General features: G+C 40.8%; 1 protein-coding gene across 1 annotated transcript in view; it reads right to left on the bottom strand.

The window, feature by feature from the left end:
• Window positions 1-23,703, bottom strand: part of myo15b (myosin XVB) — a 194,484-nt gene that overhangs the window by 168,950 nt on the left and 1,831 nt on the right. Inside the window, exons 2-8 of the mRNA XM_072914051.1 lie at window positions 23,410-23,587; window positions 15,108-15,172; window positions 14,953-15,016; window positions 11,156-11,265; window positions 11,008-11,082; window positions 4,296-4,389; window positions 4,079-4,182 (exon numbers count right to left, since the gene is read on the bottom strand). Of these exons, the coding sequence (XP_072770152.1) occupies window positions 4,079-4,182; window positions 4,296-4,389; window positions 11,008-11,082; window positions 11,156-11,265; window positions 14,953-15,016; window positions 15,108-15,172; window positions 23,410-23,587 (690 nt within the window). The remainder of the gene's footprint in view (window positions 1-4,078; window positions 4,183-4,295; window positions 4,390-11,007; window positions 11,083-11,155; window positions 11,266-14,952; window positions 15,017-15,107; window positions 15,173-23,409; window positions 23,588-23,703) is intronic.

Raw genomic sequence — 23,703 nt, forward strand, 5'->3', positions numbered from 1 at the left:
GGGCCGTTCTATCTCACCGTTTCACAGATGGTTCAGAGAAGCCCATTGGATACATGTCCCGCTCACTAACAGTGGCTGAGAGGGGTTACTCTCAATTGGAAAAGGAGGCACTAGCCATCATGTTTGGCCTAAAAAAATGTCATCAATATCTTTTCGGCAAGCACTGCACAATCATCACAGATCACAAACCGCTGCTGGGTCTTTTGGGTGAGAGCAAAAGCATTCCACAGTTGGCGGCAGCCAGAATGCAGAGGTGGGCCTTTCTTTTGGCAGCTTATGAATACACCTTAGAATACAAGGAAGGCTCGAAACATGGGAACGCTGATGCCTTAAGCCGACTCCCATTACCAGTCATGCCCAGCAGTACACCACGCGAGGAAGAGGTAATAATGCTGATGGAACACATGAATGGCACACCATTGCAAGCCAAGCAGATCCGAGACTGGACCAGACGAGATCCAATATTGTCCAGAGTGCAACAATGGCTGTTACATGGTTCCTGGCCCAAGGTATGTGCTGATCCACGAGTGAAGCCGTATATGAAAAGACAGCATGAGCTGAGTGTGGAGGATGGCTGCCTTCTGTGGGGGACAAGAGTGGTAATACCACCTCACGGTCGGCAGGTAATGACGGAAGAGCTACATGCAGCTCATCCAGGGGTCTCAAGGATGAAGTCCCTAGCCCGGAGTTACGTGTGGTGGCCCAACATGGATGAGGAGTTGGAGGCAGCACTGCGCAGATGCCATACATGTCAAGCTAACCAGGCCACACCTCCGGCCGCGCCGCTGCATCCCTGGGAGTGGCCAAATCAGCCATGGATGAGACTACATTTGGATTTTTGCAGGCCCATTCTAAGAAAAATGTTTTTGATTGTCATCGATGCTTACTCCAAGTGGCTGGAGGTCATCCCAATGCAGTCCATAACCTCCTCAATAACTATTGAGAAATTGAGAAACATATTTGCCACTCATGGCATCCCAGCAAGTCTGGTTACAGACAATGGGCCAAGTCTGGTCAGTGCAGAGTTTGAAAATTTCCTCAGGAAAAATGGCGTAAAACATGTGACAACAGCCCCATACCACCCGTCCTCAAATGGCTGTGCGGAGCGCGCTGTGCGGGTCTTCAAGGAAGCCATCAAGAAGATAGGGGAGGGAAGTGTGGAAACAAAGGTGTCTAGGTTCTTGTTTGAATACAGATCAACCCCTCAGACTACAACCGGCATTACGCCTGCGGAGCTGCTAATGAACAGGAGATTGCGAACGCAGCTGGACATGGTCCGGCCAGCACTGTCAGACAAAGTGGGCTCAAACCAGGCAAAACAAAAACAGAACCATGACAAAAGGGCCAGGGACCGAGTGTTCACAGACTGCGAGGCCGTATACATACGAGGATATGCAGGCCAGAAATGGATTCAGGCGAGACTCGTGGAGAGGACTGGTCCAGTTTCTTGGACAGCAAAAACTCAAGATGGCAAGCTGGTGAGAAGACATCAGGATCAGATTCGTCCACGTTATGATCAGAAGGAAACTCTTCGTGACACATCAAAGGACAGTTTTCCAGAGGATTTCCATTCAGCACCACCAGGAGCAGTTGATCAGGAACTAGTTGATCAGGAACCCGATGAGCCGGAACCAGACGATCAACCACAGGATGCAGAAGTGGGAGTCAGGGACACCGCTCGCCAAAGGAAACCTCCATCATATCTTAAGGACTATGTTCTCATACAGACTCAGTGATTTCTGGGGGTTGTGTATTACACTAAGAGGGTACTATGAATATTTGACTGGACTATGGGTGGAGGGAATGTTGTAATGTTAAAATGCCTTTTTGTTCAGGCAGCACCGGGACCACCACCAGGGGTTCAGGTGGGGTCCTAGGCAACGGGGCTAGCAGTTTTTTGACAGCAGTAGAGCTAACGGCTGTGTATGTTGTATCTGTGTGCTGGGCTTCATTAAAGGTTCTAGTTGAGCATCATAAGAAGTACTTCACTTTACTACAAAAGGTTAAAGATGATCCCAAAAAAGTAAAGTGCAAACTCCTTTCATATCACACGACAACAACCAACATGGCGTATCATTTAAGACAGGTTAAGCTAATTATCTTAAAAAAAAAAAACACAGTTCTGCCACTCCTGCCAATATTAGCATGATATATTTTTCTGACAACTACACCCACACTATTATGACAGGTAAGTCAGCACATCTGCAGCTGCAACATCATGAAACCCGAGATCAATGCAAAAAAACTTGAATTGAAACCACCACCTTTAGAGAAGAGAAACATCTAAATTACTTTTAAAAAAATGCAAAGAGTGTGGTGCTTGATAATGCGGCCTTTGTGCATTAGAGATTTAACAATCACACTTTAGCTGGGCTACACCACCCCTTCAAGACAGACACTGATTGATCAATTATATATAAACAGTTTCAAGCACACCTGTGAAGTGAAAACCCTTTCCGGTGACTACATCTTGAAGCTCATCGAGAGAATGCCAAGAGTGTGCAAAGCAGTAATCAGAGCAAAGAGTGGCTATTTTGAAGAAACTAGAATATAAAACATGCATGTTCACTGACAATGTAAATATTCATGATGAGAAGAGGTGTCCAAACTTTTGGCCTGTACTGTATTTTGGCAATTTTCCTTTTTAGTCTTCTGCTTGGCCATAATACTCCATCCATCCATCCATTTTCTACCGCTTGTCCCGTTCAGGGTCACGGGGGGTGCTGGAGCCTATCTCAGCTGCATTCGGGCGGAAGGCGGGGTACACCCTGGACAAGTCACCACCTCATCGCAGGGCCAATATAATACTCCATAATGTTGTTAATTTCAGTCCTACAAAACTAACTGTGGGCCGCAATGTGGACACCCCTTATTACACAATGGGAAACAATAGACCTTTTTCTACCAAAAGTTGAGGAACTTTAAGGTTCCTGGGTAATTTATACAAATCGGGCTGATGACGTATTAATTAGTGGTACACTAATACCATGTAAATAAACAAAAGTCATATTTTTTTTACTAAAGTGTAAGTAAATACATTTGTGGAATACAAAGCAATAAGATATAAAACGATATAATATAAAAAAATAAAGTGTACCAAATTTTACATAAAGTCAGGCTTTTGACCACAGTGTCCCACAGTCAGAAAGTCGTCCCCTCAGTAAATGATGCATTTATGAGGCTGTAAATAACAGTATATAAAAAATAAACGTCAGTGTTCATTTCACTGCAACAACATAAACACATCAGATTTAGCCTGAGCCTGTTAACATTACCATTCGGTTACCATTGGTTGATGTTAATAACTGCACAAATGGTGTGTCACTGACTACTTTTACAGCATTCAACAAAGTGAATGGTTACTATTTGATGTAATTTACCTTTGGTACACTCGTCCTTTATTTCACATCTATCCCCAAACATTGAGGTTGTCGGGTGCCAGTAAAACGCTTGCCTCGCCGCTTCAAAGTACGGCTGAATACTTCATACTTTTTTAGTAAGTACGTTTAAGAGAGTCCATCCACTTCTCATAGCTTTGGGTATTGAAATTAGGCTTGTAAAAAATAGAAAAGAGCATTAAATGTAATACTAGTTTAAACACTATGGCTATGTAAAAAAAACCATCAAGATACTTCCACTAATCAGCTTTCTTCAGCACACACACAAAAGTTCCTGGTCGTCGAATGTTTCTATTGTTCCTTTTTCTCCCAGTTGTAAATGATGTTTTAATAGAAATACACAAGAAATAACAAATAAACAAGTCCTCTTGCATACTGTATTGGCGGTCGTTTTGGAGGAAAACAAAGTTTTTAGGAACGCCCCCAACTGTGTTCAACCAGCATTCGACAGCACAGTATGCTCCTAGAAAATCCTAGGACCTTTCCAAAGTCCCACCTTGTTGACAGGAACTAAAAATAGCTCCTCTGGAAATAAATCTGCCCGGGTAGTTTTTGCAGGAAACACAGCGGGGTATTTCATCTACCCGAGTTAATGTTAAAGTTCCTAAAAAAAAAAGTTCCTACGGTGGAAAAAGGCCTATTGGTGGCAAGGATTTACAGAAAAGATTGGCTGGTCTTACCGGAGAATGTGAATATGGATGTATTTTCCAAAGCGGCTGGAGTTGTTGTTCAGGCTGGTCTTCGCATTCCCGAAACTCTCCAGAATGGCAAAGACGTCCATAGGCTAGTGTTAATTGAGGACAATTGAGCTATACATACTACAAATACATTCTCAGTTGCTATTTCAGTTTGTTTATCAAAACTGGTTGAGATTTGAATATGTTTACAGTGCAATACCTGATGCAGGTCGACGCTTCTGCTCTGATACATGGTAGCAATGTAATGGACGACCAACTTGGTAGCCTCAGTCTTTCCTGCACCGCTCTGACCACTGCAAGGTTAGTAATTAAATACAGACTGTCACACGTTATTGTCATTTTGGCATCATGATGACAATGAATGTGGACCATACATATAACATCCACACAGTTGGATGAACACAATTGCTGTTTCTGTCCCACCCCTTGTGCTAGTGTTATATATTTGTTGGTCGTGTGATGGGTGATGAGCCAAGAAGACCCCAACGAGGAATCGTCGAACAAAAAGCTTTATTTGTTTCAGCGAGCCTCAGACTGGAGCTGCAGCTCCAGGAGAAAAAGTATGGGCCGGATTACTCTCCGGCTGTCTTCTCGGACCACAGTCTTTAAATACTGTACCTTTTACACGAAGACCCCCACTCTTCGTAACTCTAGCCATGGAGCCAGGTAGTATGGACAAAGCCCAGTTTGTTGCTGGGCCAGTCAGCCTATTTTCTGTGATCGGTTTGAGTCGGGTGACCTTCGAGCCCTGATCTCTACTCCTACTTGTGAGAACTTCCTTCCAGATGTTGCTAATGTCTTTACACTTCCTCCTAAAATCCAACTGCTGCTATCCCTTAAGTTCCTCAATGTCCTGGGGGAAAAAACCACCCCTCTCTGGAGCATTTGTGATGGACATGTGCACTTTTGACCTTAGTAGAATAATCCTCTAAAGGATTATGTGATCAAATACAAACACATGCTACTACAATCATATGAGAAAATTGTATACGATATAATTTACCACACTAGTTTGGCTCCTTCTGGATCCCCTATACAGTAGAACTTCCAAAGTTAAAGGTACAATTTAGAATTAAAGTAATAGTGTCTACAGTATACATCACAAATTTCAGGATCAATATTAAGATAATCACATTGTTCAACATAAAAAGTGCCTAATTATAATAATATATAAGGCATTTTTAGTCAACAAAAAATACTTTAAAACTTTATTTCAGGTACTGGACCACTGCTATTTGTGGGGAGGGGTTACATTCCAAGATCACTCGTGAATAGTGGAAAAACGCAAGTACAGTGGTACTTAGGTTTTTTTTATATGCATTGAATGAATTTGAAAACCAAACAAATGTGTCACGACCTGTCGTGTCAGGTCTGAAATGTTTTTGTGTATTTGTTTCCTGTCCAACACGCTTATTTTTGTTCACTTCCTGTCTGGCTACACCACTTTTCCTGAGCGGTGTTTTCCTCACCTGTATCTGATTGGCAACCTGAGCACACCTGTTCATGGTTGCCAATCAGGCTTCCTTATACCAGCCTGCCCTGCAGTCGGGGCTGGAAGATTGTCTTTGTTACGTTACTGTTATGTTGCTTTGTTGAACATGCACAGTTTGCCCTGCTGCACTTTCTTGTGCTATAATAAAAATACTCTAACCTGCACTTCGCCACCTTTCTCCTGCATCTTGAGGTCACAACTACCGCAGCCATGCTCGCTCGTGACAAATTTCTCCCATAGGAAACAGTGATGATGTAATTATCCCTTCAACTGACAAATACAAAGCAATTTTGAAGTTTAGAGATAAGGCCTGTGGTTTGGATAATAGTGCAGCTGTGTGTTATACAGGTTTTATTTTGTCCATGGAGTGTTACCTGATTCTATGCTATCTGCTGTGTTTGTACCTGTTATCAAAGATAAAGTGGGAAAGTTAGAGTTAAAGTTAAAGTACCACTGATAGTCACACACACACTAGGTGTGGTGAAATCACCCTCTGTATTTGACTCCTGGTTCACCCCGTGGCAGGTGAGGGGAGCAGTGAGCAGCAGCGGAAGCTAAACAGTTCAGATAATTTCAGGCCAGTAGGCATGGCCAGTGTCCTGTCCATAGTACTAGAGATAGTTCTACTGAGTGTAGTTAATCATGTAAAGTTATGTTTTGAATTGTCTAAAAGTGGGGTTCCTGGGTTTTTAATCAGAATCTTGATGCACCAGGACTCTTCCTAGAGCTAGCTGTGTGATCGGGGGTGACGGGCCGTAGTCAGGGGGGTGACCAAGAATCTGATGGTCACTCTGTCAGAGCTACAGCATTCCTCTGTGGAGAGAGGAGAACCTTCCAGAAAGACAACCATCTCTGCCAGACGGAAGCCATTACTTTGTAAAACTTTGCCAAAATACACCTGAAAGACTCTCAGACCATGAGAAACAAACATATCTGGTTTGATGAGAAAAAGATTGAACTCTTTGCCGTAAATGCCAGGTGCCATGTTTGGAGGAAACCAGGCACCACTCATCACCAGTTCAATAGCATTCCTACAGTGAGGTATGGAGGTGGCAGCATCATACTGTGGGGATGTTTTTAAGTGGCAGGATAGAGGGAAAGATGAATGTGGAAAGGTAAAGACATCTTAATGAAAACCTGCTCCAGTGCGCTCTTGAACTCAGACTGCGGGCGACGGTTCATTGTTCAGCAAGACAATGACCCTAAGCACACAGTCAAGATGTCAAAGGAATGGCTTCAGGACAACTCTGTAAAAGTCCTTGAATGACCCGGTCAGAGCCCAGATATTACTTTGGTTGAACATCTCTGGAGAGATCAGAAAATTGATGCACACCGGTGTTTCCCATCCAACCTGATGTAGCGGTGCTGCACAGAGGAATGTGCAAAACTGCCCAAAGATAGGTGTGCCAAGCATGTGGCATCATATTAAAAAATACCTGAGGCTGTAATTTCTGCCAATGGTGCATCAACAAAGTACAAAGTAAACAAGCTTGTGAATACTTATGTACATATGATTTCTTCATTTTTCATTTTTGATAAATTAGCAAAAAATTATTTAAAAACTTTTTTACATGGTCACTATGGGGTACCGTGTGTGAAATTGTGAAAACAAAATGCATTTATTTCATTCTGGAATATGGCTGCAACATAACAAATTGTGGAAAAAGTCAAGCACTGTGAATATTTTCCGGATGCATTGTAAAGGAGGTCTCCACACATGCTCCATTTGCTAAAAGTGGAGCATGTTCCCCTCTCTGTCTCATAATATCAATGACAATCTTCTTGGTTTGTGTGGCATTCAGCCTCAAGTTGGTCTTGGCGCACCACCCTGCCAGCGCCAGTATTTCCTCTCTGTAGGCTGTTTCATCACCCCCTGTGATCAGGCCCACCACTGTGGTGTCGTCGGTGAACTTGATGATGGTCTTCGAGGGATACATGGGGATACAGTCATACGTACGTAATATAGGGCATACAGGAGGGGGCTTAACATTCAGCCCTGAGTGGAGCCAGTGATGAGTGACATGGTAGAGGAGCCTATTTGACCCACCTCAACAACCTGAGGTCGGTTGGTCAGAACATTTTTTTATCCAGGAACAGATGATGGTGGGGGGGATTGGACCCAGAAAGTTCAGCTTCTCCACCAGGTTGTCAGGTGTGATGGTATTGAACGCTGAGCTGTAATCTTTGAACAGCATCCTGTTATAAGTATCCGGGAGTTCCAGATGTTTCATAGCTGAGTGGAGAGCTGTGGCACGGCGTCTTCTGTGGAGTGGTTTGGCCTGTAGACAAACTGATGTGGATCCAAATTCTGGGGGAGGCAGGCTTTCATGTATTGGAGAACAAGCCTTTCAAAACACTTCATAACCACAGACGTCAGTGTCACTGATCTGCAGTCATTTAAAATATTTTATGGCTTTCCTCTTAGGGATTAGGATGACACTGGCTGCCTTAAATCAGAGCGAGATTTGAACTTGTGCCATGGATGAATTGAATATCCCTATCTGCTGGTCTGCACAGTCTTCAAGCACCTTGCCCAGCATGCCACCATGACGAGCTACTTTGTGCAGGTTATTAGTCTTCAGTGCTCACCTGATGTTCTTGAAGGGTAAGGAGTTGAGGACTTGAGGGTAGGAGAGGCATCTGGAGTAGGGCTGGTCTGGATGATTTAAAAAGGGCAAAGAAGTGAAAGAAGTTGCCTTGCTAGCGAGTCTTCTGTGTTGTTGGCTGCCGATGTGTTACTTTTGTAACTCGTCAAATGTTGGATGCCTTGCCACATTCGCCGCAAGTCTTTGTTGTGCAGGTGTGCCTCCACTTTCCTCCTATACACCACTTTCGCAGCCCTGATGCCTCTCCTGAGTTCAGGAGAGGCCGTATTGCTCTCTGTACCAAGAGTGGAAGGCAGAGTTAAATAATAAATGATAAATGGGTTGTACTTGTATAGCGCTTTTCTACCTTCAAGGTACTCAAAGCGCTTTGACACTACTTCCACATTTACCCATTCACACCCACATTCACACACTGATGGAGGGAGCTGCCATGCAAGGCGCTAACCAGCACCCATCAGGAGCAAGGGTGAAGTGTCTTGCTCAGGACACAACGGACATGACGAGGTTGGTACTAGGTGGGGATCGAACCAGGGACCCTCGGGTCGCGCACGGCCATTCTTCCACTGCGCCACGCCGTTGCGGGTTTTCAAAAGTGCCTTGACCTCTGTAGTCATCCACAATTTTGACAGTGTCTGAACAGTGTTCAATATAAGACAGCACAGCATCTGTCCATTTCTGTAGCTCCAGATGGTCGAACACTGATCATGCCGTAGTCTGGAAGCAGTCCTGCTGCTGGAAAAGTTTCCCCTCTGATCAAGTCTTAAAGGTCCTGTTTTGCTCATCTTCTAGACGGTAGTGTAGGCAGGAATAAGAAGCATGGAGAGGTTGTCAGACGTGCCCAGGTGAGGGTGAGGAACAGTCTTGTAGGTTGGCTTCAGATTAGAGTAAACCTGGTCAAAGGTATTCTCACCTTGAGTCGGGCACTGTACGTATTGCACAAATCTGGGGAGCACATTATTCAAGCAGTCTTTGATAGTCCCCAGCCATAACAATAGCTAGTTCTGGATGGGCCAGCATCGGCCTGTTGATAGCATCATGCAATAGGGAGAGGGCTAAGATAACGTTAGCTTGGGTTGGTATGCAAACAGCTGTATGAAATACATCAGTGACCTCTCTGTGCAGGTAGAAAGGTTTGCATACTACTGAGATGACCTCTCGATCTGGCAGCAGTGGTTGTAGACAATTTTACAGTTTGCGCTCCAATCATCCTGTGTGTAGATGCACAGCCAGCCACCCCCCTTTGCTCTTACCGAACTCATTTGCTCCGTTTACACCATATCTGATTTATCTGCCCTCAAGTGACACAAATCGGATAGTTTCTGGACAGTCTAAATGCTCTAAATGGTTTCAAATCTGATATTTTCGCATCATATTTAGGCCACATCGGGAGGCATTTCGAAACTGTTAGGAATCTGATCTTTTCAAATGTGACTGCAGTCTAAACGTTTGCAACCTTTAGGTCATCTTCGGTTGAGCTACGTCATGCATGTGCGCAGCATGATCACTTTCCTTTTTTGCAATCCTCTTCTTCCTCCTCCTGCAGTTGTTTTCCATCCTCTGACTACTCTTCCACATAACAGCCACGGCACAAACCCATTAACACGAGGATCGGTGGCGTCTATGTTGTCCCCTGTAGTAGCGAATTCCTTGTTAATTCACGAAAGTCGGTCAACTTCCTGCTTTCACTTTTTTCAACTGATGTCAGGGCCACATTGGGGCCTGTGAGCGTTTATACTGGCGTGTGAGGAAGATCCCATTTTACTTGTAAACTACCGTATTTTTCGGAGTGTAAGTGGCTCCCGAGTATAAGTCGCACCGGCCGAAAATGCATAATAAAGAAGGAAAAAAACATATAAGTCGCACTGGAGTATAAGTCGCATTTTTTGGGGAAATTTATTTGATAAAACCCAACACCAAGAATAGACATTTGAAAGGCAATTTAAAATAAATAAAGAATAGTGAACAACAGGCTGAATAAGTGTACGTTACATGAGGCATAAATAACCAACTGAGAACATGCCTGGTATGTTAACGTAACATATTATGGTAAGAGTCATTCAAATAACTATAACATATAGAACATGCTATACGTTTACCAAACAATCTGTCACTCCTAATCGCTAAATCCCATGAAATCTTATACGTCTAGTCTCTTACGTGAATGAGCTAAATAATATTATTTGATATTTTACGGTAATGTGTTAATAATTTCACACATAAGTCGCTCCTAAGTATAAGTCGCACCCCCGGCCAAACTATGAAAAAAAACTGCGACTTATAGTCCGAAAAATACGGTAAACAGTCAGGTGGAAAAAATCTGATTTCTAAAAAAAACCGATTTGGTCCACTTTGGACCAAGATGAGTTACCAATGTACATGTATGCCATACTGTATACTGTATTATGCATTTAATAGAGCATCTCATGCTCTATAAATTTCTACAGACTTAGGGGGAAAACTGCTTGTTCTCAGAGAAGTAATAAATACAAATTAAAAAAATACCTTTTCTGACCAAAAATGTATGAATTTGTGAAACGCAAATGCTGAATCAATTTGAAGAGATCCACTGACTGTATTTAATCGTCATTAGAGTTTTATTTTTGAAGTGTAGAGTCATTATTTACAGTCATAATGTACTGAGCCAAAGCAGTCTGTACCTGCACAAGATGCTTTTTTGGCAAATCCTAAGTCTTTCTACTTAATTTTTTTGCCAGCCCTAAATAAATATGATAAAATGTTGCTGAAAACTGTTAATCTTGACAGTGTTTGTCATGACATGTTTGTAGTGTAGTGTATTTCATAACTGTCAGTACCTTATGATAATGCACTGCTCCTGGGTGGATGCCTGGGATTGTCTGAAGGCATTGTCAGCGATAGCGTACACATGCCTAGAGGAGAGAAAAATAGTTAATTGAGGCTTTTGTCTTTAAAAAAATTTTAAAAGCAGCAAAGGTTGCTTACGGGGGGTTTTGTTGTTGCTCTCTACCCTGGTATTGCTGTCTCAGTTCTTCTGAGTAGATATGCAGGGGTTTGTAGGGGTTGATGGACAGTAGCATGTTTCCAATGTAGGTCTGGGAAATGCAAAATTACAACAAATCTATTATCATTGGAAAACAATACGATTATTTACAAAAGAAGAGAGTGTGTTTATGTACAGTAGGCCCTATCTCAAAAAAACTGAGTACACCCCTCACCTTTCAGCCAGCAGGGAAGAAGGCTCTTCGGGCACGTGATTTGGCATTGTGCATTGTTGTGGCTAGTAAGCCATGCCGGACAAAGTTTTTGTTTACATGGCTGTACTCAACCAGCGGTATTGTGAGAGAGAGTGACAAACTGGATTAAAATGGAACGTACGAAAGAAAAAAAAAATATCGGGACTGTACCGAAACAAACTGGAGCCTGTTCCAAAGGCCTACCTTGAAAAATAAGTACAATTGGTGGAATTTATCTAATCTGGAATTGATAAGAGCACGTCCAATAGACGAGATTTAAGCAAGCTGCCGAACATGTCCTGTATCTCGATCGTCAACGGAGTCAGTTTTTATACAGGTCAAACATTTCGGAATGCAAAGTCAGTAAAGGCTCATAAACAAACCAACTTTAGGTGTGTGCAAGACCTCAGAATTTCACATCAGAAAGAGAAGACTGTTGCCCTTTCAGAGGTACGTCAACAGGACTTGTCACTGTGTTATGTGTCCTGGAGAAATTAGTTTTCAAACTAAATTTATTTCATGTCTGCAATACACTATGCATTAATGTGGGAAATATTTCAAGTCTTCTCAGTTATTGAACTATGAATAAATAAGGGTATTGCTTTTTTCCCCACAAATAGTGTACGTTAAATGGCCCAAAGAGATGGCGTGTCTCCGATGAAGCCGACATTGTGAGAACGACAGGCAGAGGAGAGCTATGTGTTGAAGCTAAGCAGCCTGCTGAAGCTGCCTATCCCTCTGCCGCGAGGTGGAAGTGGGACTGGAGACAAAAGTGTTTACCTTGAACTGTGCGACGGTGTTGAGGGGGTGGATGAAATCCTGATCTTGAAGTTCAAACTGCTGCCCACGGATGTCGTTTGTTCCTGCGTGGATGATGATCGTTTTTGTTCATGTGTGGGATTTCAGGATGTCCGGTATTTTCTCCGTTATGTCCATAACTGTGGCACTGGGGAATGGCAGGGTGAACTCATGCGGACGTGATGCACGATGGAATCACCAATAATGAGGGTTTTGGATACATCCACATGATCGTCAGGGGGGAAAGCTGCCTCAGGTACCCCGCCACCTGCAGCAGTGCCCCGGTTGTGATCCCTCATCAGGTGAGGGGAGCAGGTGGGTTGCCATCGCACCGTGTCCTTAACCAGCCGCTTGCGCTGGAAGGAGAAGGAAGGCGGCCGACAGCCCTCTGTTGGATATTCGTCTGCTGAAGCGCAGGTAGCTGTATGGAAGGCCGCAGTGTCTGTGGCAGGTGTGGCAGATGTGGCTTCCGGTGCAGGTCACGGGCAACCGGCTTCTCGTTCACGGACAGAGGTGCATACTTGTTGGAGAGGAGGAGCCCCACTGTGAAACTTCCTTGGATGACTTCTCCGCCTGCAAACGATGACCGAGGTCGAGGGAACCCCCTTACTTGGAGTGGAACAGGAAGGCCGCTGACAGGAAGAGGACGGATCCCAGAGAACTGTGTCTCCATTTGAATTTGCACCGGTCTGCAATGTTTCTAGCCAGCGGGACAACGCTGGGAGACAAGACTTGAGAGTGGCCAAGTGTGATCTTCCAGTTTAAAGATAGCTTTTCAATTAGCTTGGGCATTAAAAGAATGGTACACAAAAAATAACTCTCATAAGATAGATTAATAACATTAAAATGTCGATAAAAATAACCATGGCAGGAAAGTGTTCATACAACCATGTAGATCTCACTTCCACTTCTGCTGTGATCGTTTGGACCCATCTTGTTGAGTACAATCGGGCCATACTTGTGTCTGCAGCGGTGACTTTGTAAAAAGTTTGTGTGAACATTTGATTTGTTTGAGAATCCTGCATGATACAATTGTGTCTATCCCCCACTATATAGTTGGTGTTTGAGAGCAGAATTAAATAAGGACAAGAGTTCACCTTAGTTTGCGTTCTTTTAAGTTATGTTATGGTTGCTTTGCCTAAATACAACTATGGAGACCTATGGTTGTGCAAATAAATTAATATCATGTTAAGTCCTAGTAATAAATATTGTGATTGTTGATCCAAGCCACCATGTTTTCGTTGTCAATTGTCATCAAAGAAACGAAAAGCTTAGTAGTCATCGTGCTGGAAAGCCAAGTGCTTTATTCGACCTAGATGACCACATTATAGCGTCTTTGGTGATATCTGTTAGAGTCAAGGAAATATCCTTAATAGTATTAATAAACTAGATTAACCAATCTCTCGTAGGCTCAACAGCATAATTAATCTTGATATCGCTAAATATTATTGGAAAGCAAACATTGCTGAACAACAGGGAAATCTAGCTAAACCATGGATTGTACATAACACCGAAATATGTGTAGCAGGAAATACAATTATCATCAATTCAACACATAAACCTTAAGCTTAGGTCAGGCTGATTACAAAAATAAGAAAACAAATTAAATATACTGCAAAAGAAGGGACTCAAATAACTGATGAAAAATACGTTTACACTCAATTGTGTTGGGCTAAAATAAACCAAACTACTAAAAAATAACAATATATATGTTTCTTAACTAAACTGTCAGTGAAATTGAAGTACAAATGAAAATACAGCTTCACCCATTTAGTCATATTTTTTGTGCTCAAGAAACTTATCTATGACTTAAGTGCCAGACTTACAGAATATATTAAAAATACATGAAAATATATTTTTGGTGGCCCCAATGGGCCCCAGCACTAAGTTTAAGAACCCTTGGTGTGAATCTGTGGAAAATATTTTTTCTTAAAAATGTATAAATCCAATTTCAATGTTTTCAACCTTTCAAAATACGCCCAAATCTTCACTGATGCATGAAATGTCAACTGTAGCCTAATGGGACTCTTGCCCTCCACCTGAAACCAAGACGTTCTTCTCGGTCATGTGATTGCAACCCAGCAATACCCAAGTTTATTCTGTGTAGTTGTGTCCCCTGAGAAGGTGTAAGACAATTATGGTGAAAAAGTGGGGTATGGACCACAAGCCAAGTGGAAAGAATACATGTAGAAGACATTTGTAACATTTTTTTTCCCACAAACACTACAAAATTAGGTCACTGGACTCATGTCAAGCACAAAGCTGATTAGAACACATTTGAGCACATTTAAAATATGTTTTCTTCTTATTGCCTAGTAATAACACAAGAGTTATTACTAGGCACGAGAGTGAGGGACAGACAGCGAGAGACGTTTGCACAGTGCCTGTGTTTTTAAAAGGTGTAAAATTTTGTTTTACAGTTCTCTTATGTATTTTAAAATGTATGTTTTAACGTATTTTTTTTTTTTTTGAAACTGCTCTGTGACATGTGCTGTTGACCTCTTGGCCAGGTCACCCTTGTGAAAGAGATCTTGATCTCAATGGGTTTCTCATCTGGTTAAATAAAGGTTCTATTGCCTAGTAATAAAAATAACATGGGTCCTTTGAAAGGCACTAAAGGTATCCAAGGACATTTCACAGTATTCCAGTAATATTGTAAATACAGTAGGCCGCTGTGTGTGTGTGTGTGTGTGCACGACAAAAAATAATACAACTTAAATAGTCACAATGAAGAATGAGTAAACTCACATAAATACAGTCCCGATGAAACCTCTTCTTTAGGTTGAGAAGTACTGAGCTGTCACACACCTCTCTAAGAACAGTACACACAATCAGTGCATGTAAAAAGTTCCGTTCTGTGCTTGTGCGTAGTAGTAGTAGTAGTAGTAGTAGTAGTTGCTTACTGTAACTGGGACAGATCCTCTACTTGATCCAACTTTTCAGCCTCTTCGCTTCCCTGCATCATCACCTGTCAGGGAAATGTGATAACATTTAAACCAGTGGTTCTTAACCTGGGTTTGATCGAACCCTAGGGGTTCGGTGAGTCGGCCTCGGGGGTTCGGCGGAGGTCAAAACACACCCGACTCATTGTGTAAATACAAACTTCTCCCTATCGGCGTATTACGGATACGGCAACAGCTGACTGATTTGCAGGTGTGTAATTTGTTGTGAGTTTATGCACTGTGTTGGTTTTGTTGTTTGAACAAGGTGATGTTCATGCACGGTTCATGTTATGCACCAGTAAAAAAACATGGTAACACTTTAGTATGGGGAACATATTCACCATTAATTAGTTGCTTATTAACATGCAAAGTAGTAACATATTGGCTCTTAACTAGTCATTATTAAGTACTTAATAATGCCTTATTCGGCATGGCCTTATTATAACCCTAACCCTCTAACCCTGACCCTAACCCTAACCAAATAACTCTAAATTAAGTCTTTGTTACTTAGAATATGTTCCCCATACTTAAGTGTTACCAAAAGCATATAACTTTTGTCTTGAATTTGAAAAATATACATTTTTTTTTTTTCCACTAAAGAAGGGTTGGGTGAATGCGCATATGAAACTGGTGGGGTTCGGTACCTCCAACAAGGTTAAGAACCACTGATTTAAACATAAAGGAATATTTAGAAGTTGCTACACACCGGCACACTCAATGCATGTATGTGTTCCCAAAGCATGAATGACATTCATTATTCATGATTGTTTTTAACAGATGCAGTGTTTTATTGACTACAATAAAACACCGGATCCATATAAAGTGCTGAAGTTAACACACATAAAAAACAGCAAGAAAACTTGTTTGAGCAATAAGTATTAATTGTGTTGCTTTTCCTCTGCTTTAGGTCAGGGATTCTCAAACTGTGGTACGTGGGCTCTATCAAGGGGTACGCTGAAGAATCACTTAAATTAATTTTTAATCACAGGGTTACTGTTTAAACTGTGTGTAATGTTAAAGTGCCCAAAAATGTTACTTGTCAAATAAAACCTCTGCCTTGTTTTTGATGAATACTTTAGGCCAACTGCGCTATTTTAATGTTGGTCATTATTGGTGGTACTCGCAGAGCTAAGTGCTGAAATGGTACCTGGTGAAAAAAGTTTGCGATCTTTAGAAAACATAAAACTGTCAGGTAGTGTTGGTAACTAACCCCAAGATGCAGAGATGGCAGGCTTGATGCAGGAAAACATGACTTTTAATGTCAAAAATAAAATGCAGGAAAACAGGAATCAGGAACCAGGAAACATAGCACAGACTAATAACACACTATTTCAGGCCTCTGCTTGGGATTAATGCAAACTATTGAACACAAAATATTATGGGCATTAGCAAAACAAAATCAATCAATCAATCAAAGTTTATTTATATAGCCCTAAATCACGAGTGTCTCAAAGGGCTGCACAAGCCACAACGACATCCTCGGCTCAGATCCCACATCATGGCAAGAAAAAACTAAACCCAAAAAAAGAAATCCATACATTAACCCCTCTGTTTTATAAGCTGCAGGGTTCAAAATCTAGGAAAAAAGACCTGCTGGGTTAAAGCATGTAACTGTTAAGGAGAGGAACTATTGAAGAGTTGAGTTATTTCCGCATTTTCAGACCAAGACATCGACCAGAACTCCTCGGCTGCTCTGGTCAAAGTTCCACAAACAAGTGGAAGCGCCAGGTAACCAATCAGGTGTTAGGACGCCCGCCCACTGAGTTTGAGGCTGATTTTGACAGATAATATAAATTCATGAAATAATTTATTTAATATTACATTTTTTTTTTTTACATTAAATAAAAAAAATGACATTTAATAACCCATTTATGTATTAAATTCCCATAAAAAGTAATGATATTTAAGTAATTATTTACAGATTTATTTATTGTGTCCCATTTGACCCTCCAAAGGGTTGATTGCTTTACAACATGTAAGATCTATGTTAAAAAAGGTAATATCGTTTTGAGGAAAACTGTTCTACTGTGTCTGTGACACTTGCTGTATGGTTCTGTGATTTGATTTTTTTTAAGGTAATTTTTTTAAATGTTTTTTTATTTATCATGTTTATTTTGTTCATTTATTGTTTATTTTTCTAATCCATTTCACAAACCAAGTTCAGGAGAGCGGAATTTTACTGAATATATAAAACAATATAAACAAACACTACTTGAATCGGGATGTTTACTGTTTGAACTATAATAATTCTAATGGAAGTCTTGTGTTTTGTTACATATGCTGTTTACAGTGAGCTGCTAATTATTTGCAATGTAATGGTCCATTTTGTTACCATCAATAAGTAGCTTTTTTTTAAAAAACTAATTAAAAGTATTGTCGTTATTACTTTGAATAGACAAACGTTATTTTATTTGTAGTCACATAAAAATATGATGCAAATCCATCCATCCATCCATCCATTTTCTACCGCTTGTCCCCTTTGGGGTGGCGGGGGGTGCTGGAGCCTATCTCAGCTGCATTCAGGCGGAAGGCCGGGTACACCCTGGAAAAGTCGCCACCTCATCACAGGGCCAACACAGATAGACAGACAACATTCACACTCACATTCACACACTAGGGCAGTGGTTCTTAACCTGGGTTCGATCGAACCCTAGGGGTTGGGTGAGTCGGCTTCAGGGGTTCGGCGGAGCCTCCGCCGCGGAGGTCAAGACACACCCGACTCATTGTGAAAATAAAAACTTCTCCCTATCGGCGTATTATGGATACCCTCAAACAATGTTCCCTCTAATTTTCCATATGCGTGAGCAAATGCAAAAACTCCTTGAGCATTCAGTGGAGCACATGTGCGCACACCTGTCCCAAACCTGACTAAATAACAAATTAAATGTTTTATTATTATAATGAAATGACAGCTGTCATTTTCATGAGATTATTTTCTAATATAAGTGTTTTGGCCCACTTACAATGACAACAACAACAAATATTGTTTTTCATGAGCTGTGTACTAGTATTGTATGTCTGGGTGGAAAATTAAGAAAAGGAACAGACTTTGCTGTGAAAATAAATATATTATTTTATTTGATCATTTATCATTTAAAATGACATGAGGGTGGCACTTGCCAAGGTGAAGCCACGCATATCTGAACTGGTCTCTCAAAGGCAACAGCAGAAGTTACACTGAGTTGCAGGTGTGTAATTTGTTGTGAGTTCATGCACTGTGTTGGTTTTGTTCTTTTAACAAGGTGCTGTTCATGCACGGTTCATTTTGTGCACCAGTAAAAAAAAACATAACTTTGCCTTGAATTTGAAAAAAAAATAAAAATAAAGTATTTTTCACGAAAGAAGGGTTCGGTGAATGCGCATATGAAACTGGTGGGGTTCGGTACCTCCAACAAGGTTAAGAACCACTGCACTAGGGCTAATTTAGTGTTGCCAATCAACCTATCCCCAGGTGCATGTCTTTGGAGGTGGGAGGAAGCCAGAGTACCCGGAGGGAACCCACGCAGTCACGGGGAGAACATGCAAACTCCACACAGAAAGATCCTGAGCCCGGGATTTAACCCAGGACTGCTCAGGACCTCCGTATTGTGAGGCACATGCACTAACCCCTGTGGCACCATGATGCAAATCAATACTAAAAAAAAGTTTTTGTAATAACTCGGACCACATCTGGTCCAAATGTAATATTTGGGTAACGCATATGTGCCGTATTTGGGCCGTGTGTGACCTTGTTTTACCGCTGCTTTGGACCAGATTTGGCCCAAAGCTGTTTCAGATCTGGCAAATGAGTCCGCATCAGATCAATGCCGAGGTGCAAAAAGACACGGGCCCAAATAGGTCAAACGGATCCGCACCGGATTTTTTAGTTCCTCCGGCCCATATCTGGTCCAGTTATATTTTGCTATCTGTGATGAATGCAGAGCTAATATTCTAACATTGATGACATTAATAAAAACAACGGAGGAGATCAGTAGTACTTATGGATTTAACTAAAGCAACACAATCAATCATAATATCTTAATAAACAAATTAGAACGATATGGCTTCAGAAGATTGGTCTTGAACTGGGCAAGAAGCTACCTAACCAACAGGAAGCAATACGTAAAGCTGGGTGAACACGCGTCTACAACGCTAAATATAGCCTGCAGCGAACCACAGAGATCAATACAGGGGCCAAAATTGTTCAATCTCTATATTAATGATATTGGTAAAGTTAGTAATATTTGCAGATGACACAACTGCGTTTTGTTCAGGAGAGAACACACAGAAGCTAATACAAATAATAACAGAAGAAATGAACACATTTTAAAGATGGTTTGACAAAAACAGGCTATCCTCAAATCTCAGTAAAACTAAAATAATTGTATTTGGTAACAGTAGAAGTGAAAGTCAAACACACATAAAATAGACGGAGTAGATATTGAAAGGGTGAAAAAACAAATATTTGTGGTTGTAATAATAGATGATCAAATAAATTGGAAACCTCATCTAAAAAATATACAACATAAAGTAGCAAGAAACACGTCAATAATGAATAAAGCAAAATATGTTCTGGACCAAAAATCACTTCATATTCTCTACTGCTCACTAGTGTTACCATATCTGAGTCATTGTGTAGAAATATGGGGAAATAATAACAAATGTGCACTTCATTCACTAACGGTGTTACAAAAAAGGTCAGTTAGAATAATACATAATGATGGATATAGAGAACATTCAAACTTGATTTATTTTATCAAAAATATTGAAATTCCACGATATGGTCAATCTGGAAACAGCCAAAATAATACACAAAGCAAACAGCAACCTGCTACCCAAGATGTACAACAATTCTTCTCAACAAAAGAGGAGAAATATAACCTTAGAGAAAAATGTAATTTAAAACATTTTGATGCACATCTATCCATCCATCCATTTTCTACCGCTTGTCCCTCTCAGGGTCTCGGGGGGTGCTGGAGCCTATCCCTTCGTATTGTGAGGCACACACTATAAACCCCTGTGCTACCGTATGCACATACAACACTTAAAACCTTTAGTATATCAGTATATGGAATTAAATTATGGATTATGGATTTAGTAAAAAAATCAAACAGTGTAATAATATGATCCAGTTTAAGAAACTGTTCAAACTCAAAGTGTTTACAAAGTACAAATAAGAATAATAATGATAAACATTTAGAACTTATTGATAATCTTATTCATCTCACTATATGAAATACAACTTACTTTAGTATTTATAATATATATATTTTCAAATTATTATGATGTATGGAGCATATTGTAAACAAATTGAAAACAGGAGGTGAAAAGTGTTAGGAATTGCTATGTAATGGAAAAAGGGTAGGATTAAATAAGCTCTGCTTCTTCATATTCCTTTTGAGACATGTTGAATTGAGAAACTGCAAATGGTGATGTACTATGTTGTAAGTATATGCATGTTTGAAATAAACTCAAATCATAAAGATGTGAGACAGGCCTCAAGGTTGGCAATGTTCAAATCCATGCTGAAAGCACTTTTATCTAACCGTGCACATGACAACTGAAAGTATTTTATCTACACTGATTGGCAACACTAAATTGGCCATAGTGTGTGGATGTGAGTGTGAATGTTGTCTGTCTATCTTCGTTGGCCCTGCGATGAGGTGGCGACTTGTTCAGGGTGTACCCCGCCTTCCGCCCGATTGTAGCTGAGATAGGCTCCAGCGCCCCCCGCGACCCCAAAGGGAATAAGCGGGAGAAAATGGATGGATGGGGATGGATGTTTGATTTTAACTTGAATTCTAATATTTTTGATGATGATTTTATTTTATGCTTTTAATTTGAATTGATTACTTTTATTTTTGGTTTTGCCTTATTGTGATTTTTTGTACAACACTTTGCATTGCCAATTGAATTGCTAATCAGATTAAGGTGTTTCTACATGTTTAAAATAGCTTATTGTGAGCCAAATTATTTGAGAAATAGGACTAATTTAGTGCATATAAACGTACTGTTTGATTAGCATATGAAAGACTGGCAGACCCTGGAAATGGCCGTGTGCAGCCCCTTGCTAGCACACACCAGCTATACCAGCTGTATCCTGCATACGGCCTTTTTCAGGCAGTGAAAGAAAAAAAAAGAAAAAAGAAATGGCTCCCCTAAAATCCGTCTTCACTTCAAAGAGCCATAAATCCAATCTCTACTATCTGCATGTTTATGTCACGTGGTGTGCACATTTATGAATAGATGCACTGGATTTGAAACTGCAGCCTTCAGAAAGTAGCAAACATAAATTAAGATTTTTCAATTTGTATCTGAAATGTGAATACTCCCACTATCACCAGCAACGATTTTTCACTATCATTGTTTTGGGGTAGGCAGGGGTCGGCAACCTTCAACATACAAAGAGCCATTTGAGACCTACACTTATGAAATAACAAGTATGAAATCAAACACTAGACAGAAAACGACTCCAGTTTTTTTTCTGCTCTGATCAGCTTTCCACAGCAGTTCCAAAACTGCTCTTCTTTGGTCATCTCCAGCTGGGTATTTTTCTGCAAATGCTGTGTGTTTGTTCTGGAAATGCCTTCAACATTAGATTTGTTTGGTTGTTTGCTATTTTCTCCCCACATTATTAAGCACACACATGAGCCAACCTAGTTAACACTGGAGGCAAATGAATCTGTCCATAAAGCATTAAATATTGTATTTTCCGTTAATTGCTAGTTTACCGGATGTTGACCGCTAAAAACAATAGAATTGCTTGGCAACAAAATATGACACATAGGGGGTGTGACATACATTTACATCAACAACATATTAAAATAAGTTGTATTTTTACATTACAAAATCACAGAACTCTCCAAAATGACAACTGTAACATTAAAATCAACTAGCTAAATAAAACAGAATTAATTTAAATTAAAAAGCCATTATTTATTGAAATGTTGTGGCAAGCCAAAGGCAGAGGCATGAAAGAGCCGCAGGTTGCAGACCCCTGGGGTAGGGCTACACAATTAATCAAATTTTAATCATGATCACGATTAAATGAGGGTCATTGTCAGTGATGTTAACATTTAAAAAACAAGCCTTGCTGCATTTTAAACCAAACAGGTTGACAACCAACAGTCAGCCAACCACCAAGGGTCGACCGATAAACAGAGGACACATGTGAGAGAGAGTAAGAGGCGGTAACAACAACAGTCTTTGGGTAGATAAGGTAGTAGCTCCTGAAAATATTAGTGCATAATTATATCAGTGCCCTAACCCTCCAGCATAGGTACCCACAGGGTTCCAACAGGCACGTATTTTAACCCCAAAATACGACCGCACGCCTCGCCGATCTCTAAACACTCCCGCTCTTTTCCTGAAATCCGGAAATGGACCCGCACACATGAAACATCAATAAACACCACAATGAATTGCATGGCAAATCTGCATCGTCGTGCACATCCAAACAAATGATCCAGTTGCGGAGACACGTTAAGCATTACCAACACTTCCTTTCTTTTCCCAACTTCCATCGAAGCGAGCCGCCTGCCACCGGCGCAAAGCCCCGACAAACAGCTACAAAAGCGGGGTTGCCCAAAATAAAGACAACTGTGCAGCGAGGGACCTCCCATCCTTCCACCTCCCAATGAAGTGCCAAAATAACGGACGTAATAAAGTTTTATTTGGCCAAAGACAAATGTCCTATATACAGTATACTGTGGGCGTACGTACAATGAATGTGTTCCTTTGTACTGTATGTGCATTTAGTGCATTATCTTATTTTGTCACTTATTTGCACTTAATAATTGCAGTCTGCAATGGCATTTTTATTTTTTTGTTTTTGATACATTAAATAATTATTTTTATGGTTTCATATTGAAATTAAAGCAATGTTCATATACTGTGTGTTTAAAATAGATTGAAAACATTTATTGCTCTATTAACAGTAAATAACTGTGATTTCAATATTTATGAAAATAATCGTAATTATTATTTTGGCCATAATCGTGCTGCCCTGTTTTGGGGTCGCTTACATCCGTGTGTACCACAGTTAAGGCAGAGTTGAATAAATAAATATAATTCGATTGTAGAAAAATACTGCAGGAAGTATCCATTGAGAGTATACTCTTACAAGTTGTTTATTGTCAGTTGGAAATGTGACTGGGACAGCAGAACTGCATCACATGTGCCTGTGTAACTCAACAACCAGACATTGAAAGGCATGTGAAGCAAAAGAGGGAAAATGCTACATTACCTACAAGCAGTAAATGTTTTTTTCTCTTGGCTACGTTACCTGTGTGCTGACGAGCCGACTCTCCAGCATGTCCTGGATGTGATCATCTAATTCCCAGAGGTGCTTGTCCATGTGTCCGGCAAGAATTGCGACCTTGTGTCGATCTTCATAAACTACACATTTTGTTAACTTCTCCACTGTCTGGTGAGGCAGAAGATCTTCAATGTTCAACCAGTCCGTAACCGCACCCAAGCAGACCAATCCATTAAATTCACCCCAAAACAAATGCATTTATGAAGCAAATATACCATATCAGGTGCCACAAAGGAACATTAATTAGCATGACTCCCTGTA

The sequence above is a fragment of the Nerophis lumbriciformis genome, linkage group LG11, assembly GCF_033978685.3.
Source record: "Nerophis lumbriciformis linkage group LG11, RoL_Nlum_v2.1, whole genome shotgun sequence".
NCBI lineage: Eukaryota > Metazoa > Chordata > Actinopteri > Syngnathiformes > Syngnathidae > Nerophis > Nerophis lumbriciformis.